Consider the following 18,477-nt stretch of genomic DNA (forward strand, 5'->3'; position numbering starts at 1 on the left):
TGATCTATCAAATCCTTATAATTGTCAATCAATTAATGGTATTAGAAGTTTTCATCAAGTCATGATTATGAGATTTAGCAAGCCTCATGTTATTCTTGCAAGAGGAAAAACATGTTTTTGTGTTGATTGCATTGCGAACATCACAGACACTCATTGTCAAAATATTGCTAATGGATATGTTTTGCAATGGGAAATGAAAGAATTTTACACAATGCCTCCTTACGAAGATAGTGACATCATTGATATTCATGATCCTCTATATTCACTTGATTATGAACGTGTTTTTGATTTAGTTGTTACAAGTGCGTGAATGCATATTTTGTAAATTATATATATGTACATGTAAAAAAATTTAAATTCTTATTTAATTTAATATTGTTCAAAATTAATCTAAAAATGTGTAATGAACTAATATTGCTTGAAATATATATACATGTGGCTTATTTTCATAGGTGATATTTTTGCAGTGATTGTTGATCCTGACAATACTGAAAGTGTAGAGTATTATCTACTAAGATGCACACAACCAAAATGCAAGTTATTGGATTCAGTCAGTGATGATGATGGGCAACAATATCCCACTGGTTCAATTGTTGTTGATGACACCTATTATCAACAAATTTCTACAAACGATGTAACATTCATTGATTATATGTCTAGCCAAAAATTTCTACATTACAATCACTTAGTAATAGCGACAAGATTGTAGTTGGAGACATTTCCAAAAAGAGGACATGGCAACCAAAATTGGAGGTTGCCTATTGAAGATCATGATTTTTTTTAAGAAATTATAAAAGATAGGGAGGAACCATGATAAATACATGTTATGTACATTGTTAGGTGTTTGCTAAAATGCAATATAATAGAAAGGTCTAAAATAGAGGATTTGAGTAATGTCTTAACTTTTGTTTGATAAAAACTCCACTTTTTTGTCATATCTAATAGGAATGTTAATTCTTTTGGATGTCAACTTGAGAAGTCATGTGACTAAATAGTCTTTATGATAAATGAAAATATTATATATTAGTTGCATTGCTTGTGGAATTGTAAATGAATTAAGTGGATTCAATCCTTGAAATTAAATTTACCTTATAAGTTTATACTATCATATGTTCGTGTTCAGTTATAAGCCACTTTCATGTGTGCATAGTAAATTAATTACTTGTTTGTAAACCAAACTTTAAAAGCCTATAAGTCTAATGTCATAGGGTAACAAATAATGTAACAAGATCAATCAATCCAAGGTGTGAACCCTTAAGTTAGTATTAGTTAGATTCATTGTCATGTACCATTTAGTTACTAGAATTCAGATAGACACTAGAGTTGGCTTCTCAGGCATCAAACCTATAGTTTAGAGATAGACACTATAAAATAATAGGTAAAGGAAAATCATTCTCTTATAATGTAGCTCATCCTAATCATCCCCAGGTGATCACATAAATTGCAAACCCATGACTTGTCCTTAAATAAGATTATCATTGCTCTAATGTGATAGAAGTTAATGAGTGTGTACGACCAAAACAAACATTTAACTATATCATAGTGTTAATTGGATTTCACCAGTAGCATGTAGGTGATGGATTTCAAGATCTACCCACTTTTACAATATTTAGTCAAGCTTTTACTACTAATGTCTAAGCAATTGATGCCATATGAGTCATCTATCCCAAGAGTTTAGTATAATTATCTTGTATATTAAAAGGCACATGTTCTTTTAGTGTTGTGTCATGCTTGATGTATTTTTCTTAATGTTCTAGTTATTAAACCCACTGGGAATATTTATAGCATGACAACTAATCTTAAATGAAGTAAAAAATTAAAAAATCAATGATTATATTTATTTGGCTATAAGTAATTTTATATGTTAGAATTGAGTCTAATACAAGTACAATATAGTTGGGTTACACTAGTAAGATGTGAGTAATAGATGGCAAGAGAGATAAATATCATATCTTAGGATTTAGCCAAATTTCACTCGTACCACACAATTGATAGATGCTAGGAGCCACTCCATTAAAAGTTTGGATTTTTTTTTTCTTCTAATAACATGTAGATGATGCATGCCAAGATCCACCAACTTAAGGTTCAATTAGTTACATAAATCTGATTGATAACTACACTTGTTGCCTATTGTTAGATTTATGTCTAAGTGAGTGGCTATGAACCATAAAAATGATGGACAAAATGTTTCATATGGGATGCACTAGTTTTCCTTTCCCTTTCATCACTTTATTATAAAAGGCTTATGTGCTAGTGAACCAAGTAATACAAATATGCATGTAGTAAAATAATATCCACCACTTATTGTCAATTAGTCACTATGTTTATATGTGATGTATGAATGAGTTCATCACTATATCATTTTGTTTAGGATATTATTGTTGGTGTCCTACTAATATTTATCTAAGATATTGCCATGCTATTGTTTACAAATTGTATTGTGAGTATAAGCTAAATTAAATGGTTGTAATTTGAAAGAGAGGTCAAAGATCTCATCTCAATTGCGAGAAATTAGTCTTTATTATTGTGCGTTTAAACTATAAAGCCTCTAGTTCTCTTATGAATACTTAGGCAAGGCCAAAGAATTGCTCCGTTGTTGAATAAGTCTAGGTCTAGTAATATGTCATTTGATGGAGAGAGCTTACCCCTTATAGAGTAAGAATGTAAGTTTGTGTCATAAATTTGTTGTCTATTTCGTCTTTTTTTAAAAGTATAATGAAATTATTTTTTTAAGGAAAAAATTAAGTAGCCAAGAGTGATTATTGCATTGACGCCCTCCTCAATAGAAGGGGGTGTACTATTACACATTGATATTGTTAAGTCTTCTAGGTTGGCATTAACATTGGTAAACTCATGCTTCACCTTGTTGGAGGTTTTTGCATCTCTTATTGTGTAGGACTCTCAAGATGGTAGGTGGCTCCCAATACTCTCCTAAATAAAAAAATTCACGAGATTAAATCATGTAGATAAGAAAATTCACCACCTCCTTTTGATAAAATTGTGTGTTCAGCTAAATGATGATATTTTATCTCTAATATTTTTATGATATTTACTTAAATGTAATTCAATTTTATATAATAAAAAAATTCTTATAAACATAAATATATAGTTTTCCACATTTTTTAATTATTATATATTTATATATATATATATATATCTTTTAGATTCAATGGTAAAAACTAAAAGAGGGTCAAATCTAGAAACAATCTTCCCATTGTGAAAATTTGATATATTTGAATATATATACTACTAGATATACTTAAAAAGACATGATCATATGGGGGGAGAACAGACCTTACAAAAAATTCTAACAGACATAATTTAAATCAGCTACTTATCGGTGCTGGAAATTCAGGGTTTTTATACAATAAGCAAACACAAATGCGAAGAAAAAAGTGAAGCCCAAGAGCACTGCAGCTACAACACCCATAAAATCATTATCGAATCCAAAATAGTCTGCTAAATACTGATTCAGCGGAGTTCCTGTTTTCTTCCCATCTACCTCTATGAGCTCGGTTATGTCTCCGTACTGTGAAATAATGAGCCCATAAACTGTCCATGATACTGGGCAGACCCAATAATACCAAACCCACCATTTTGGAAGTTTCTGCATCAATACAGAGGAAATCAGTATGTTTTTCATGAATAGATAAATAATTTTTTACAATATCTTAAATTTAAAAATATAATTTCTATTTTACAAATATCAAATTTATTTTGAAAGTAAAAATAATAATCACTTTTGATTAGTGTAAACTAAGCTCACTAAAAAATTCAGGATAAAACATTACAAAAAGTCACATGTCAATAAGAACTAGTGCATGTAGGTAGATTGACCCTATTTCGTACCTTAATCACTTGTTTTTTCCTTCACTTAGCATCATGATCTATCGGTGATCCAGGTAGTTGTTCTAATGATTGGGGATATTATGCTATTCGTTGGCTTTATCATTGTGTGATCATCTTCATATTAGTAGGTTTCTTTCATGATGCGATAATTATGACACTGTGTTCATGTTCTCAGTTATATTGATTGTTGGTGGGCACTTATGGTTATCATTCGATCTTTGTCTTGCTTTTCACTCTAACATAATGTTCTGTTTTCTATGGAGAATTCTTGCCAAATTCAGTAGATGGTGGCTTTTTTTGAGGAATTGGAAAGAGCAGTTAATGTGGATCTCTTATTCTTGGTTCTCTCGTGACTCTAAGTTTTGTTTTCTTCAGAGCTTTGGATTCTTGTGGTGTTTAGACATGTTGGATTTTGGGATGATGGCTCTGATTTTTTGTGGACATTCTTGACTTGATCTTTAGATGCTCCCTGTTAGACTGCTTCTTACAACTTCCTTTATATCTAATGCGGATGGCAATGTATTGCAATGCATCTGGGGGGTTTTGGTATGCCTATGGGGTTTTTGTAATGGGTAGTTAGGCTTATGTTTTCTTGAGCAATACTGAAGGGTTTTCTTACTGGTTCTTTCCTTTCAGTACTCTTTGAACCAGACACATGTAAAAATATATATAATCAATATAAGTTTAATGATCTCATCTAATTTTATCAAAAACAAAAACAAAAAAAAAACTAGTACATGTATTTGTTTTCCTTATTATTTGAACGTTTTACTTGTACAAAAAAAGTTGATCAAAATTTTGAATAAATAATTGATTACCTGTTTAGTAACGTAAAACCCTGAAAACAAGCCGAATAGAATAAAGAAAAATCCAGAAACAACTGCAGCCGCTTGTGCGTTTGGTGTAATTGAGACACCCATCATCCCATAATAGGTAAAATAGAGAAATGTAAAGAAATTGACGAAGAAAAACCACAAGAACTTCTGAACTTTCCATTCGAAACCAATCATGCTATAGAGTACAAGGACATAGACAAGTGATTGGAAAATGGCGTATGGAATCTCAATGATCACCTGCATGGCCAAGATAAGCGTGTTAGCAATGTTATATATTCTTAACGGTTGTCTTAAATTACATACATTAAGCTTTGATTTTTAATCTTAAAAGTGTTAAACATTCAGACATTCTTTAGGCTTAATATGTTGCTTAATGTGTTGTTTAAGATTGACCGTTGCTTAATTGTAAAATGTTCGACGAAATATAGAATATGTTGCAAGATTTCCTATTAACATCAGAAACATTCCTAGAAAATCTACATACTTGTGCCAAAGCATAGGACATTGCAGAATACATTCCTGCAGCTCTTTCTCTGTAGAAAACAGTTCTCTCCACTGCAACTAAAGGCTGTACTGTTTGACAATTCATTACTCCTATGAACAAAACTCCACAATACATGCCCCCTATGATATTAAAGAGATCTAAGTTGTTGTCCCTGATGCAAACACATTGGCTGTTAATATCCTTGTAATTCCTTGAGAAGCTAGATTGCCTTGACAAATATACTTAATTTTCATATGTTGTACAATGGTGCACATACCGTTTTGCTCCAACCTTCCAAAATATAGCTCCAAATATCACAGCAACCAAAAAGCTTGTTAGAATTCTAAGGCTATTGTAATCTGGACTTCTCCAATACGACCAATTTTGCTTCCACAGACAAAATTTAAACTGTCCAAAGAAAGATTGCGAAAACTGAGTTGGAAAATAAAGATCTTTTGCACCAGATGCTGGAACAGATAGCTCCTTTGCTAATGATTTATTCCTCCTGCATCATTAAGGCATCCATTGTCATTTGCTTATACTGAAAAATCCATGTGTTAGACAGAAGGCCTGAACTGAACTGGTACTTACTTATAGAGAGTTGAGTTCTTGTAGTATTCTGCAAAGTCTATTCCTTGAAAGAGCTCAGTAGCAGTAGAGCTAACTTCTAACATCCATGTAGCAGGATTTTGCTTATCCTTTATCTTTGGTACTCCAGGAATAGCCTATAAGAAACCATATTGAAAAAAGACCTTGAAGTTGTTTCTGGATACATTTTATGTTTGTAAAATTCTAAACATACCAAAAATTCATTTCTAGGTACTTCTCATCCATACAGATTGATTTCTATTAATCTTCATAAATTTCTAGTTGTAGCTCCTAATCTGAATTTTTAGATTCTCTTGCTTATTGTAAGAGCTCAGTACAATTGTTTTGCTAACTAATTTCTCTCTTTTTTTTTTTTTTTTTTAATCTCAAACTCTAATAGATTTATATAGCAACATATATCTTCTCATATAAATATTTTTACAGCTTAATGTACTTTTAAATTTAAAATTTCACGTATGTTCCTTAACCTTTTATTCAATTGTTTTTCTCTATTATTCCAGATTATATCTTCGGTAACATTAATAACAAATTTTTTTTAGTTAACTTTCACCTATTTAAAAATGTTCTAACATAGATGAACTAACCTCAAAATACTCAATAACTTTTCCAGAGTTTTGACCCAAGGGTCCTGAATAGATGACTTGCCCACCTCTCTTCATTAGGAGCAACTGCACAGCAAATGGACCGGTTATCAATATCTAATTATATTTAAAAGAAAAAACCACAAACACAACCATTTGGGACTTTTTCTACCTCATCGAAAGATTCAAAAATGTCAATGCTAGGCTGGTGGATGGTACAGACAATGGTTCTTCCTGTATCAACTGTATTGCGGACGGTTCTCATGACAATAGCTGCAGATCTGGCATCTAGTCCTGAAGTTGGTTCATCCATGAAAATAATAGATGGATTCGCAACAAGTTCAACAGCAATTGTTAACCTTTTTCTTTGTTCTATTGATAAACCAGTTACACCAGGAAGACCCACTAATCCATCCCTTAAACCATCCAACTCTACCAGCTCCATAACCTCATCTACAAAGGCCTGTGGCAGTTCGAATGAGTCGATTCAGTGAGGGCTATAGAACTGAATCGTATCAAATTATGCAAGGATTGAATATGCAAAACAAAATTTGAGCTTGGGACTTACAGTTTTGGTGTTATTATCAACCTCTTTTGGAAGACGAAGAAAAGCAGAATATAGTAAGGACTCTCTCACTGTTACTTGTGGAGAGTGAATATCATTCTGTTCACAATAACCAGAGATTCGAGCAAATGTTTCTTGGTTTTTGGGAAATCCAGAGATCCTAATATCTCCTTCAATATATCCTCCTGTTTTCCTTCCAGCCAAAACATCCATGAGTGTCGTCTTTCCAGCCCCACTAACCCCCATCAACGCGGTGAGAACTCCTGGCCTAAACGCCCCTGTTACATTACGAAGTAGTTGCAGTCTATCCTCTGTTTCTCCCTGTTCTTTCATTTCCTGCAGAAGATTCAATACCGAAAGTTCCAGTATTACTCCAAGTCCATTTTTTTTGGTATGTTTATTCAATTAGAACTATCTTATCCATTGAAATACAGATAATTATCAACTTAATAAGTGGAGTAGAAGAGTTAAACGCGGGTTATACCGGAGGCATGTCAACGAAGTAATTGACATCAGAAAAAGACATTGCCAATGGTTTGAAAGGAAGAACCATTCCTCTTTTTTTCAAACCACCGGTTTCTATGTCCAAATCTGTTGAAATGATTTCTGTTTTGATTGACCTCCTGTTCATCTGATGCATTTGCATTTCTTCTGCATAAGCAAACACTGTTGAGCAGACCGGGAAAGACAAGATTTTGCCATGAAAGACTTGTATAAATGCTATAGAAGGCCAGAAAAAAATCAATCTCTAAAAGTGTTTTACATTGCGGATCTTCTAGTTTTGGAGTTTCACAATGCAAAAATATTTCTTAAGAGATAAAATAAAAAGACGTTCTTACTTGTGCCTTTTCCATTTTTGGTAGAAGATGTTTTAGGTTGTCCCTTTTTAGAATTTGATTGACCACGCTGGGGCTCTTGGTCTTGTGCGAGCTTGTCTTTTGGTTTTATAACCTGATGCTTTCCAAGAGCTTCTCAACACAAAAAGCAATCTTAGCATGCAGAAAGGCCCAAATTTTGAATTGAATCAAAAAATAGTATACAATAGTGAGTGAACTCACGATTTAGATATGTAAGCGAAATTGTGAATAGAACATTGAAGAGCACTAAAAACCCCAACAAAGCAGCAGCTCCTATCCAATACCAGTATGCTTCAGGCTTGATGTTATGCCTTTCAAGTACACCAAGGGCCAGGTTTGGTGAAGAATCTGTACTCTGTAATTCAACATAAACCCAAGATCAAGGAACTAATTTGATATTCATACAACTAAATTGCTACAGCATTTAATATGTAATTAGATTAGTCTTTATCGATTGAAACTTACTTTATTCCATCTGGGATCAAGCATCTCATTCAAAACAATGGAAGTTTGTGCATATGTTAGCGGAGAGCACCAATAACCCCATACCAACCACTTGGGAATGCTATCTGCAAAGAAAATAAAATGTTGAAGGAGGTGAGATTGAACAAATCTGTTTCTTATTTGGGGTAGCTGAGAAGGATGACGTACCTTTGGTGATAATGAATCCTCCAAGCAGTAAAACTACTATTAAAGTGAGTGATCCTCCGCTATTGGATACTGTCGTTGATCTACAAAGTCCTGCTAAAAATCTGAACATTGAAGATGACATCTGATGTAGGAGAAATAGTATAAGGAATTGCCTGAAAAACCTGCATTTTCAGTGACACTATTAAATGTAAATATCGTGAAAAATCCACTCTCACAAAGATAAAGATCCTAAAATTAGTTTCACTTCAGTGGACTCTTTTCATGAAACTGCCCCTCTCCTAGAAGTTAGTTCTGAAAAAGATTTTAGTAAAATGCAAACAGAGAATGGTTCAGAGTTGAGAGTGCTCAGCTATCAATGTTAATTCAATCTCCAAGCCTACCTGACAACATCAGGGGCAAATCCTATTCCATAGTAGGTCATGGCAACCCAAATAGCCGATTCCATAAATGATATTGGAATACTCAGCAATAAGGAGGAAAGAGAGAAAGCCCATGGAGGATATAGCAGAAGGTCTCGTTGTTTATAAAATACTGGTAGTCTAGCAATTGTGAATGGAAGCTCAGCCATGCCATTGAACGTGTTTGTAATGATGTTAAAAAAGAGAGCCCCAAGATATGAATTTGCATCCTCTTCATTTCGTTGGTGCATTCGTGTTCTCAAGAATACTGTAGTTGCTACAAATGCAGTGAAAATAATCTGCATAATAAACAACTTTGATGAGGCCTATTTACAGGAAGATTGACTCATTACAATATAGAGCTTCTCATTGCATATAAAGGCTTACTTGTACAGTCTTGAATATGTAGATGGGAGCATTGCGTTTGAGAAGAAGCCATTCTTTAGCAAAGCAGATTTTGAAGATCTCCATATTAGAATTCAGGTGTTTACTAAATACCAGAGATTTTTTGTGGCTAGTAAGCTTGTCATATCGTACAGATAATTTTCTGGAGAGTCTTCTACCTACACGAAAACTCTTGTACATATCTGCAAATTCCTTCACAGAGATATAGTGATATGGTTTACTCCTGTCAGCCCAATATTGCTCTTGATCTTTCTTTGAAGTCACCTGCAAATCATAACCCAGTCACGTGTGATATGGAATGTGTAAGAAAAAAATAGAAGTGTAGAAAATTGCAGAGAAGAATAAAGTCGCATGACACTCAGATTTATGTGGAAAAATTTGGTAAAAATATATCAGTAAAAAATTATGGGCAAAAATGGGGTATGCAGGACCCTCTAGGTGCATCATGTGCAAAGCTCAGTTAGAGTCAGTGGACCATCTACTACTCAACTGTCCCTTTGCGTCCAAATGCTGGCGATGGCTTTGTGCTAAACTTGGGCTGATCACAGCCTTGCCAAATGACATTAAATCCCTATTTCAAAGCTGGCCTATTCCAAGTAAGGAGAGCACCCTGAGTTTAATTATGGAAGTATCCCCATCATGTGTAGTCTGGGAAATTTGGAAGGAGAGGAATCATAGGCTATTTGATAACAAATCCAGAAGATTAGAAACAATCCTAAACTCAATTGAATCGGTTATAGTGGATTCAGTCAGCTGCAAGATAGCCTTCTCCTTGGAACCGCCTAAAGCTTTCTCCTCATGGGATGAAAGCATCAGGAAAAATTGGCATGGAATCAGGATACCTCCCTCCTTTGGGCAAAAAGACAATATGAGAAAGGCTGCTATCTGGTCTCCACCAAATCTTGGCTGGATAAAACTAAACTTTGATGGTGCTTCTAGAGGCAATCTAGGCCCTTCAGGCATAGGATATGTAATTAGAGATCACACAAGAGCAATTCTTGGGAAGATGGCAAAGCCAATCCCTCCAGACACAAACAACATAGCAGAATTCAAAGCATTGCAATTTGGATTGATAGATTGCATAAAGCAGGGTTTAAATAACATTCTAGTGGAGGGTGATTCAGAGATAGCAATAAATGAAATCAAGAGGAAAAAAACTCCAAATTGGAGATTGCAGGGAATCTTAGACAATATAATTGCAAGTCTGGATAGAATAGAAAATTATGAAGCAAAGCACATCTATAGAGAAACAAACTCAGAGGCAGATGCGCTCTCGAAATTTGCTGCTCAAGGAACCTACATCTACAGGTGGGATCAGGGAAATCTGCCTGTTGTCCTAGCAGACCATCTCACTTGACAGGTAAAGACCTCAAAGGACATCAAGTTCAAATGCAAGAGTCACTTTCAGGAATATGCGAAAGCTAGTTAAAGCTTCGTTAACAGGGCAAACATTAAATTTAACCTTGGCGGTCAAGTGAAACGGCTACCTCAATTTCAAATTTAAATCTTATCTATTTTGGGTAGAGTGGGTCCGTATTCAGTGACATCATCCAAGCTGCAGTTATGAGCTAAGCCTTCCCCGAACCACCTTTTGAGACCTAGCTGGCTAACTGTCAAATCCAATTATGGTTCGCGTGGCCCGAATGGGAGATTTGGCATGTCGAGGACAAACATCCCTCGCCACCTTAGCGGCAAATTTAATGCAATCTATCCCTCATCATTTGGCATAAAAGAGTGTGTCTGCCTATTTCTTCGTATTGTCTTCTACAAATTGATTTCATTCTCTTGCCAGTTAATCTCAGAACTCTAGTTTTCATTTCCTTCCTTGTTTGATAGCCTGCTTTGCCAATCATGTCGACAGAGCCTCCTTTTGGATTCATAATGAGTGTTTATCCCAGGCCCATCTCTTGTTTCGGTGCAGACACTCCAATTTCTCTCTCGACGTCGACGCGCCAAGTCTCATTCCGAAAAAAAACAGATCTGAGGCTCAAGCGCCTTCTCTTCTACTCGGATTTCCCTGTCATATTGGCAGTCAAGATGATCTTGGGTAGTGGGCACCTGAATAGAGACGAGTATACACGGGACAACACTAGCATCTTCTCTAGGTTTGTTGCCTCACTGTTGGATTTAAAACTTGCTAAGCAAAAAGTTTGGACCCTCATGAAGAAGATTTCCCATAAGAGGTTACCCAAGAGCTCCAAGAAATCCTAAATAAGGCAATTCATGAGTCTGGGGCTCCTCGGCCAGGCGACAGAATCCTATTCAATGCTCATGGCGAACTAATTAAGTACTATCCTTTCCTGCTCGACCTGAAAGGAAAGGATTTGGATAGGCATAGGGTATTTGTTGGAGTTGGCATTGGTTACCTTAAATGGTGGTTTCTGGGAGAAAATTCAGAAGACTAGGGTAGAGAGGACGACCTAATTCAATTTGCCAAACTCAACAGAATTCTGCCTATGAAAGCAGAAGTTGAGAACCCTCAAGTGGAGCAGGCATGCAGAGGTGGAGCTAGTAGGGGTCGTTGCGGGTCTAGACGTGGCCGTGGCAGGGGCCACCCTCTAAGCAGAGGTCGTGGGAGTGAGAGGAATGCGAATCTGCAATCTGAAGCCAACAAGGAAATTGCAAGCTAGGTTCCCTTTGAGTTCTGTATAAAGTTGTTTACTGTTTTAGACTCTTGAGCGAGTAATTTTGGTTTTAATTAGTATAATCTCTGTTAATAGGGCAGCAAAGCATCTGCCATCCAGACTCTTATAGTTTTTAAAGAAAAAAAATCTTAAGACTTCATATGTTATACTCGGAAGGACACTATATGTCTTCCATAGTCTGCTTGCCTGGTTGCATTCCTTCTTGACTTTTCAGAAGGCACACAGATACTTCCAGTATGAATTTTGTTAATTATCTACTAGCTATGTTAGCTCAGTAAATTTTTGCATAATCAATATAATTCTAGCTCTGCCTTTACCAATCAAAAAAAACAGTTATGGGCAAAATATCTTTCGTATTGTTTTGTAATGTAGTGAATTACATTACAGAGTTGCAACAATGTCAAAATATGTTCATCAAAACATGACTTCGAGGAGCATAAAACAATCAAGTTGCAGAGTTCTAATCGAGTTGCCTTTGTTCTGATTTTTTGTATTTGTTCTTTGAGTTCAATAAACTTTTACCCCTTCTTTCTAAAAGACAACTTACTAAATATAGTAAGTATGATTCGCACAACTACATGAGTCAAACCACATCTAAATGAGAATCCAAAATGACTCAAACATTGCTAGAAAAAATCAATTTGAACTTCACATTCTAACAATGTGATCTTCCACTTGTATTACCATAGCTTGAACCTAAGTAATACCCGGGCTTGAGAATAAACGTTACAGGCTGTTTACCTATCTTTTAAAAGATTGAAGTGTCTAAAAGATAATAACTTTTCAAAAGGATTATCAAAATTATATGCCTTCATAACTTTACCAGTAGCATAACAAATTAGACAACAGTGAGTAAAATTGATTATGCAAAAATTCCAAATATTTGTTTACCTCCTGCAAGTAATCTGCAGCACCCTTTCTTTCAGGGCATCTAAATCCACAGCTTTCAAAAAATTCAAGCACATCTTTTCTGGCCCCATGGTAGACAACTTGCCCTTCTGAAAGAAGTATTATGTCGTCAAACAATTCAAATGTTTCTGGTGCAGGCTGAAGCAAAGACATGAGAATAGTTGCATTCATATGGGAACAAAATTGCTGCAGACATTTAACAATTTGATACGTTGTAGAACTGTCCAGGCCCGTGGAAATGTCATCCATAAAAAGAGTAGTTTTGGGTCCAACAATTATCTCACCTACAGCCAGACAAAATAATCATTTACAAATTTTACAGTCTCAGCCCATAAAAATGTGGAAATCAATAACAATTGAGTGCACTATTGAATATCTATACCAGTTGTAAGACGTCTCTTTTGTCCACCCGAAATTCCCCTAATCATTTCATCTCCTGCTATTGTATCTGCACATATATCCAAACCAAGAATCTGTTTCCAAATTGGAGTTAGTTAAGACATTCTTTGATATTTTTCTTCACAAGCTGGTATTTCTGTTACAGTAAAAAAATTATAGGACTTTCCATAAAAAATATGGAAAAGATGAAGTTAAATGATCTCTCCTCGAAAGCATTAGTTTTTTGTTTTGACTTCTAAGACAAGAATACTCGTGTTGAACTTGGTAGTAACAATTTTCCATGCAAATACATTTTATAATTACTTTTCTTGTTTTTATGATTGCAACTTCATGATGAAAAGATCACCCACCTTCAGAGCGTAATCTGTTTGAAGGCTACTTTCGACATCTTCCACAGATGTTGCCTGCAATCTCAACGTAGTATTATTAATATCAATATTGTAGAGCTACCCTCGTGTAATGCTAACCTTAAACATTGAAAAATATGGAAATGCCAAACAAATTAGTATGCCTAGTTTTTGAATATAACTGTTTAAATATATTTGTTGGATGTTTTTTAACAATTTAAATATTTGACTTGATCAAAATACATATATGCTTTCGGATTCAGCTGTGTAGAAGTTTTTGTATCAACATTTTGAATCACACTTTCTGATTCATCAGCTTTTCTCTTACAGTTCTCTTATCCTGATGATGAATCAATGTCGATGCAAAAACTTCTATGCAGCTGAATCCAGAAGCATATATGAATTTAGCATGGACCGTAAGTGATAAAAAATATCCATAACAAAAACTAAAAAAAATAAAAATAGAAAAAGCTTACTTTCATGAAAAGATCTACTTCAGGATCTGGCAAAATTCCAGCTTCTTTCTCTCTCTTATCCAGCTCGGTGAGCATTTCTATTCACATATTCAATACAACAAAAGTATCAGTTTTGACTAAAAAGATAAAATGCAGGGGATTGTAAATTCAGAAAATGTCTTGTTTCATACCATATTTACTACCAACACCCTGACATTTTGCAGAGAAATTCAATGTCTCTCTAACAGTCATCGCCCCTACATGAAGATCATTTTGACTTATATAGGCAGATGTCTTCTGAGGGACAAACTCTTCCATTGAATGCCCATTGTAAGTTATGGAACCAGTCACCTGTACTTATTATAATTGTGTAAGTAGAACGTCCAAAATTGTAGTATAATTTAAACTCCTGTAAATTACGTTAATGGCAGAATTTGTTCTGACCTTGAGTTCCTTGTCCAATCTTCCTGCCAAAGCTAAAAGTAGAGTAGACTTTCCAGATCCAGGCTGGCCTAATAACAAGGTAAGTCTGCAACAGATATATCTAGTCGGATCACTATCGCTGAAATTTCTAAATAGTATTATATGTACATCAGGCTACAATTGTTTGAAAAATCTTAACTAAAATTTACCTGGATGGCTTTATGATCCCACTAACATCCTTAAGAATAGTAAGATTTGTCTTCTTAGTCGTTGATAATCCAACCATGCCCAACAAGGCCTGCATTCATTCATTGGTGAATTGTAATGTCCCTATAATTTAATAATAAATAATAATATAAAATATAAAGAATAAAAATAAAAATAAAATAAAAATATAAAAAAATATAATTAAAATTTAGTTAAAGTTGATGAATGATCAAAAGGCATGAAATGATAAGTTGTGACTCTTTTAAATATGAGGTATAAAATGGGAGAAACGAACTCATTTGAAAGGGGATAATTTGGGAGTCGGAAGTGTAGATCTGATTGTGAAAGGTTTTGTCCCTTTCAAATGGCAGAAATAATTAAGAGTTTCACTTTTTTAAAAGGTGCTTATGGTGAAAGGGTGTGTCTCTTGCCAAAGGGCTGCATACATGATGAAGATGTGTGACCTCTCTCTCACATTGAGAGATATAAAAGAAAGGAATCAAAAGCCTCCAGTAATATCACTATCAATCAAATCAGATCAGAACTTTACTAAGTTATAGGCAGTAACATCCTTGTTCTTGGTGCTATGCATGGGCATGTGCTTAATATGTATGATTAATATATGAATCTTGATAATGTTCTTATGCAGAATTTAATATTAATATAGACAGCAATATGTATGAAAGACATACTTAATTTCATATACATTCATCATACATTAGAAGTTAGTGTATTCATAGGCCATTCCTTAATTTTTCGCTAATGCCTTCATTAGGATAGGTTGGTTTGTGTAGGGAGAGGCGGAGTAATTCCTCACAAGATAGGTAAGTCCTAATATGGAGTATTGCCAGTGTTCTTGAAATCTTGAGGGAGAAGTCCCAAGATGGGGTATGGACATGTGTTGCTAAAACCTTGAGGGAGCTTGCTTGTAGATTGGTTTCCAAGGACCCTAGCTAAGTAATTCCCATCCTCCCTTATCTAGGTAAGGAAAATAATAAGAATAATCCCTAAACATAATTGATTATTGATTGTATTATGAAGAACTAATTGTTCTCTAATCTCAAAGCTTAATTTAAGACATAATAATATTTAGTAATGTATGTTAATTATTGGAAAACAAGCAGACTCCTAGTAGAAAACTAGTAGAAGACATTACACTAATCCTAATTTGTCACTTACTAAGCAAATACTTTCCAAGAACTAAATAGCATTGACGTTCAGTAATCCAGGAGCATGAAAAAGAGCGATAGCCAGTCCTAAAAGCTCATTATGGACAGGAAATAAGCAATATGGTATATTTCTTTAAATTGTGAGCCTGAGCCATAACAAACATGGGTTTTATTTAAAAACAACTTAAATAAAATCAGATAATTGGGTGTTGAATATTTTATATTTTAGTGTATTCCTCACAAATTTGAATAGAATCTATTTTTTTTGGGGCAAAATTCACACTCCATTATCTAGTTGACAGGCTTGCTTTGATGAATATGTGACTTATCATATTATAATATTTTATCAAAATAAAAAATAAATAATAGATATCTTGTATGCAGTTTCTTGATCTGATTGTGAGAAATTTTTAACCATCAATGTTTCGAATCATTCCATGATTCATCATCAGGATGCAAGAGAGTTCAAAGAATTAAAAGATAGTGAGTTGCAGACGAAGGCATCAATATAAAGAAGGGTATGAACACAAAGACCAAAAAGAATACAAGAACCAAAAATAATAATAACATTAAAAAACCCTTAATCTAGAAATAAGACCCAAAAAAAAAGGCTACCCCAAGAGATCTAAAAATAAAAAACTACAAAAAGTGAAAGAACAAACAAGTTAAATCTATCGTACCTCTAAGAAGTTCTTGGCTGAGTTCGTAAGTGTGGGAAGTGCTCTCCCACCAATTAAGCACTCAGCATTTACTGTCAGATTTTCAAACCTAACTTCTACAGTTGGGATCCTCATCGCTACTCTGTAAATCACCACAAACATTTGTTAATCAGAAATACATCAATGTTAAGAGATTTCAACAATCTATCGTATAAAATGAATGCATTTTCTGAATCTAATTGTGTTCAATATTTTAAGGACGTGGTTAATCTTCACAGAAAACAACATTCTGTATAGTTTCTAAAATCCACAAAACACAACAAATATTTATGAAATTTTCAGTAGCTAAATTTTCATGATCTGCATCCCCATTACTGTAAAACCACAAAAAATCAAATGAAAAAACACTGTGTTTTGTACATCTGAATTTTTTTTACAGTACCATTTTATGTAAAGATTAACTGCTGACATATTTTAAAATATATTAGAAATACATCCGCAACCTAAAAAGCTGTATTTACACAGTACAGTGTAGAACAATTGAGTAGTAGCATTGATCAAAACAATTTACATGGGTAATTTCAAAGCTTCCATGTCTGTAAAACCCACCTATCTATTCGAGCTCTCAATTTTCTCAAGAACTGATCATTGTCTTCTTCAACCACTTTGAAAACTTTCTCAATGAACTTTTTTCTTTCATTGTCTCCCATGTTCCGAACATCAACTTCCCTGAGAATTTCCTTACGGTTCCCTTCATCATCATCAATAACACTCTCAAACATTATACCAGTTCTCAAACGGTTAAATGCAGGCAGCTGCTCAATGGCTGCCATTTTTAAGGCAGCTTCATCATCCTCCACATCTCTTTTATCAAATGGACTTGACATTACAGAAATACTTGGAGTTGCCATTGACCACAGTCTCGTATTTGGGCTTCTCATTGGGCTTCTCAGTGGGCTTTTAATCGCCCTCCTTTCAAAAACTGTCATCTTTGAGAAAAAAAAAACTCACACAATCTAATCCAGAAACAGAAACATTAATCTCTAATCAATATCTTCTTCCTACATCTCTACTTCTTATATTTCTGTAATAACACTGGTCTTTTTATGCATCAAAATACATGGATGATTGCATGGGAATCTTTATCCCATTACGGCACTTGTTTTATTTTACGGAGACATATATATAAATCTTCCTCAGACCGTCCGTGTATGCGATAAGCTAAGATTTCATTAACTTTTTACTTTGTATTTTCTGTGTGTCCTCTACAATAAAAATATTTTTTATATAAATCAAAGCCGTAGGCATAATTGAGCATCAAAAAATATTCAATTCTTCAGTTACAGGCCACTTTTAACTTTTCTGGTATGGATAAATATAAATTTCTTCTTTTCTGTTCCATGTATGGACAAATGTAAATTCCTTCAGAAATTTTATATATGTGTTTCTCCATTACAAACATAAACCAGAGATCCTTCTCAATATAAAATAATAAAATAAATGAAAGCTGTTACTGCTCCTGTTTGGCCGTCCGTGTACGGACAAATTAACAACAGTAATTTCATCCCATTGCATTTGTTTTTTGTGTTGGTTTTATTTATGCAAGACCTGTCATTTAAATGTTTAGGAATGATGTATTTTACATAGTTTGATTTTTTAAATATTTTTTTTATTAAAAAAAAATAGCAATATATGATATATTTGTAGATATGGTTCAAAATTATCATATCTTTTAATTTTAACTTTTTATGGAGGAATCTTTCTCTTACCATTAGGACAATATTTGTTTTGTTTTGTTTCTAATTTCTTATTAATTTTTTAAAATAAATATTTCTATTTCTCAATCAATAAAATAGAAGGTACATTTTTATCATTGTGCTTTTAATTTTTGTTTGATTAGTTTTATAAATTTGTCAATGACAATATTTTATTATTAGATTTTTCATTAAAGAATAGTATTTCTTCCCAAATTTTGACAAAGCTGAAATATACTTTGTTTAATAATTTATTTCTATAATAATCTTTTTAT

General features: G+C 33.9%; 1 protein-coding gene across 1 annotated transcript; it reads right to left on the minus strand.

The window, feature by feature from the left end:
• Window positions 1-3,286: 3,286 nt before the first annotated feature.
• On the minus strand, window positions 3,287-17,637 carry LOC131050459 (ABC transporter G family member 36). Its single transcript, XM_057984642.2, has 24 exons — window positions 17,058-17,637; window positions 16,470-16,590; window positions 14,623-14,711; window positions 14,435-14,519; window positions 14,182-14,341; window positions 14,012-14,088; window positions 13,539-13,592; window positions 13,172-13,262; window positions 12,772-12,875; window positions 9,218-9,499; window positions 8,813-9,129; window positions 8,433-8,593; window positions 8,247-8,350; window positions 7,983-8,136; window positions 7,764-7,892; window positions 7,409-7,575; window positions 6,928-7,260; window positions 6,532-6,822; window positions 6,363-6,446; window positions 5,761-5,894; window positions 5,447-5,674; window positions 5,170-5,341; window positions 4,668-4,922; window positions 3,287-3,607 (listed from the first exon to the last, which is right to left on the minus strand). Exons 1-24 carry the CDS (start codon window positions 17,435-17,437, stop codon window positions 3,335-3,337), a joined length of 4,245 nt encoding a protein of 1,414 aa, XP_057840625.2. The 5' UTR covers window positions 17,438-17,637; the 3' UTR covers window positions 3,287-3,334.
• Between the last annotated feature and the right edge of the window lie 840 nt (window positions 17,638-18,477).

This window comes from Cryptomeria japonica, chromosome 1 (assembly GCF_030272615.1).
Source record: "Cryptomeria japonica chromosome 1, Sugi_1.0, whole genome shotgun sequence".
NCBI lineage: Eukaryota > Viridiplantae > Streptophyta > Pinopsida > Cupressales > Cupressaceae > Cryptomeria > Cryptomeria japonica.

Excerpts from the sequence above, each read along its gene's own strand:
- LOC131050459 (XM_057984642.2), bottom strand. The coding sequence starts at position 17,437 with ATGACAGTTTTTGAAAGGAGGGCGATTAAAAGCCCACTGAGAAGCCCA. Across the intron at positions 13,593-14,011 it reads AAGTAGATCTTTTCATGAAA|GCAACATCTGTGGAAGATGT; the intron begins GTAAGCTTTTTC and ends TTGAGATTGCAG. Across the intron at positions 7,261-7,408 it reads ACTTCGTTGACATGCCTCCG|GAAATGAAAGAACAGGGAGA; the intron begins GTATAACCCGCG and ends AATCTTCTGCAG.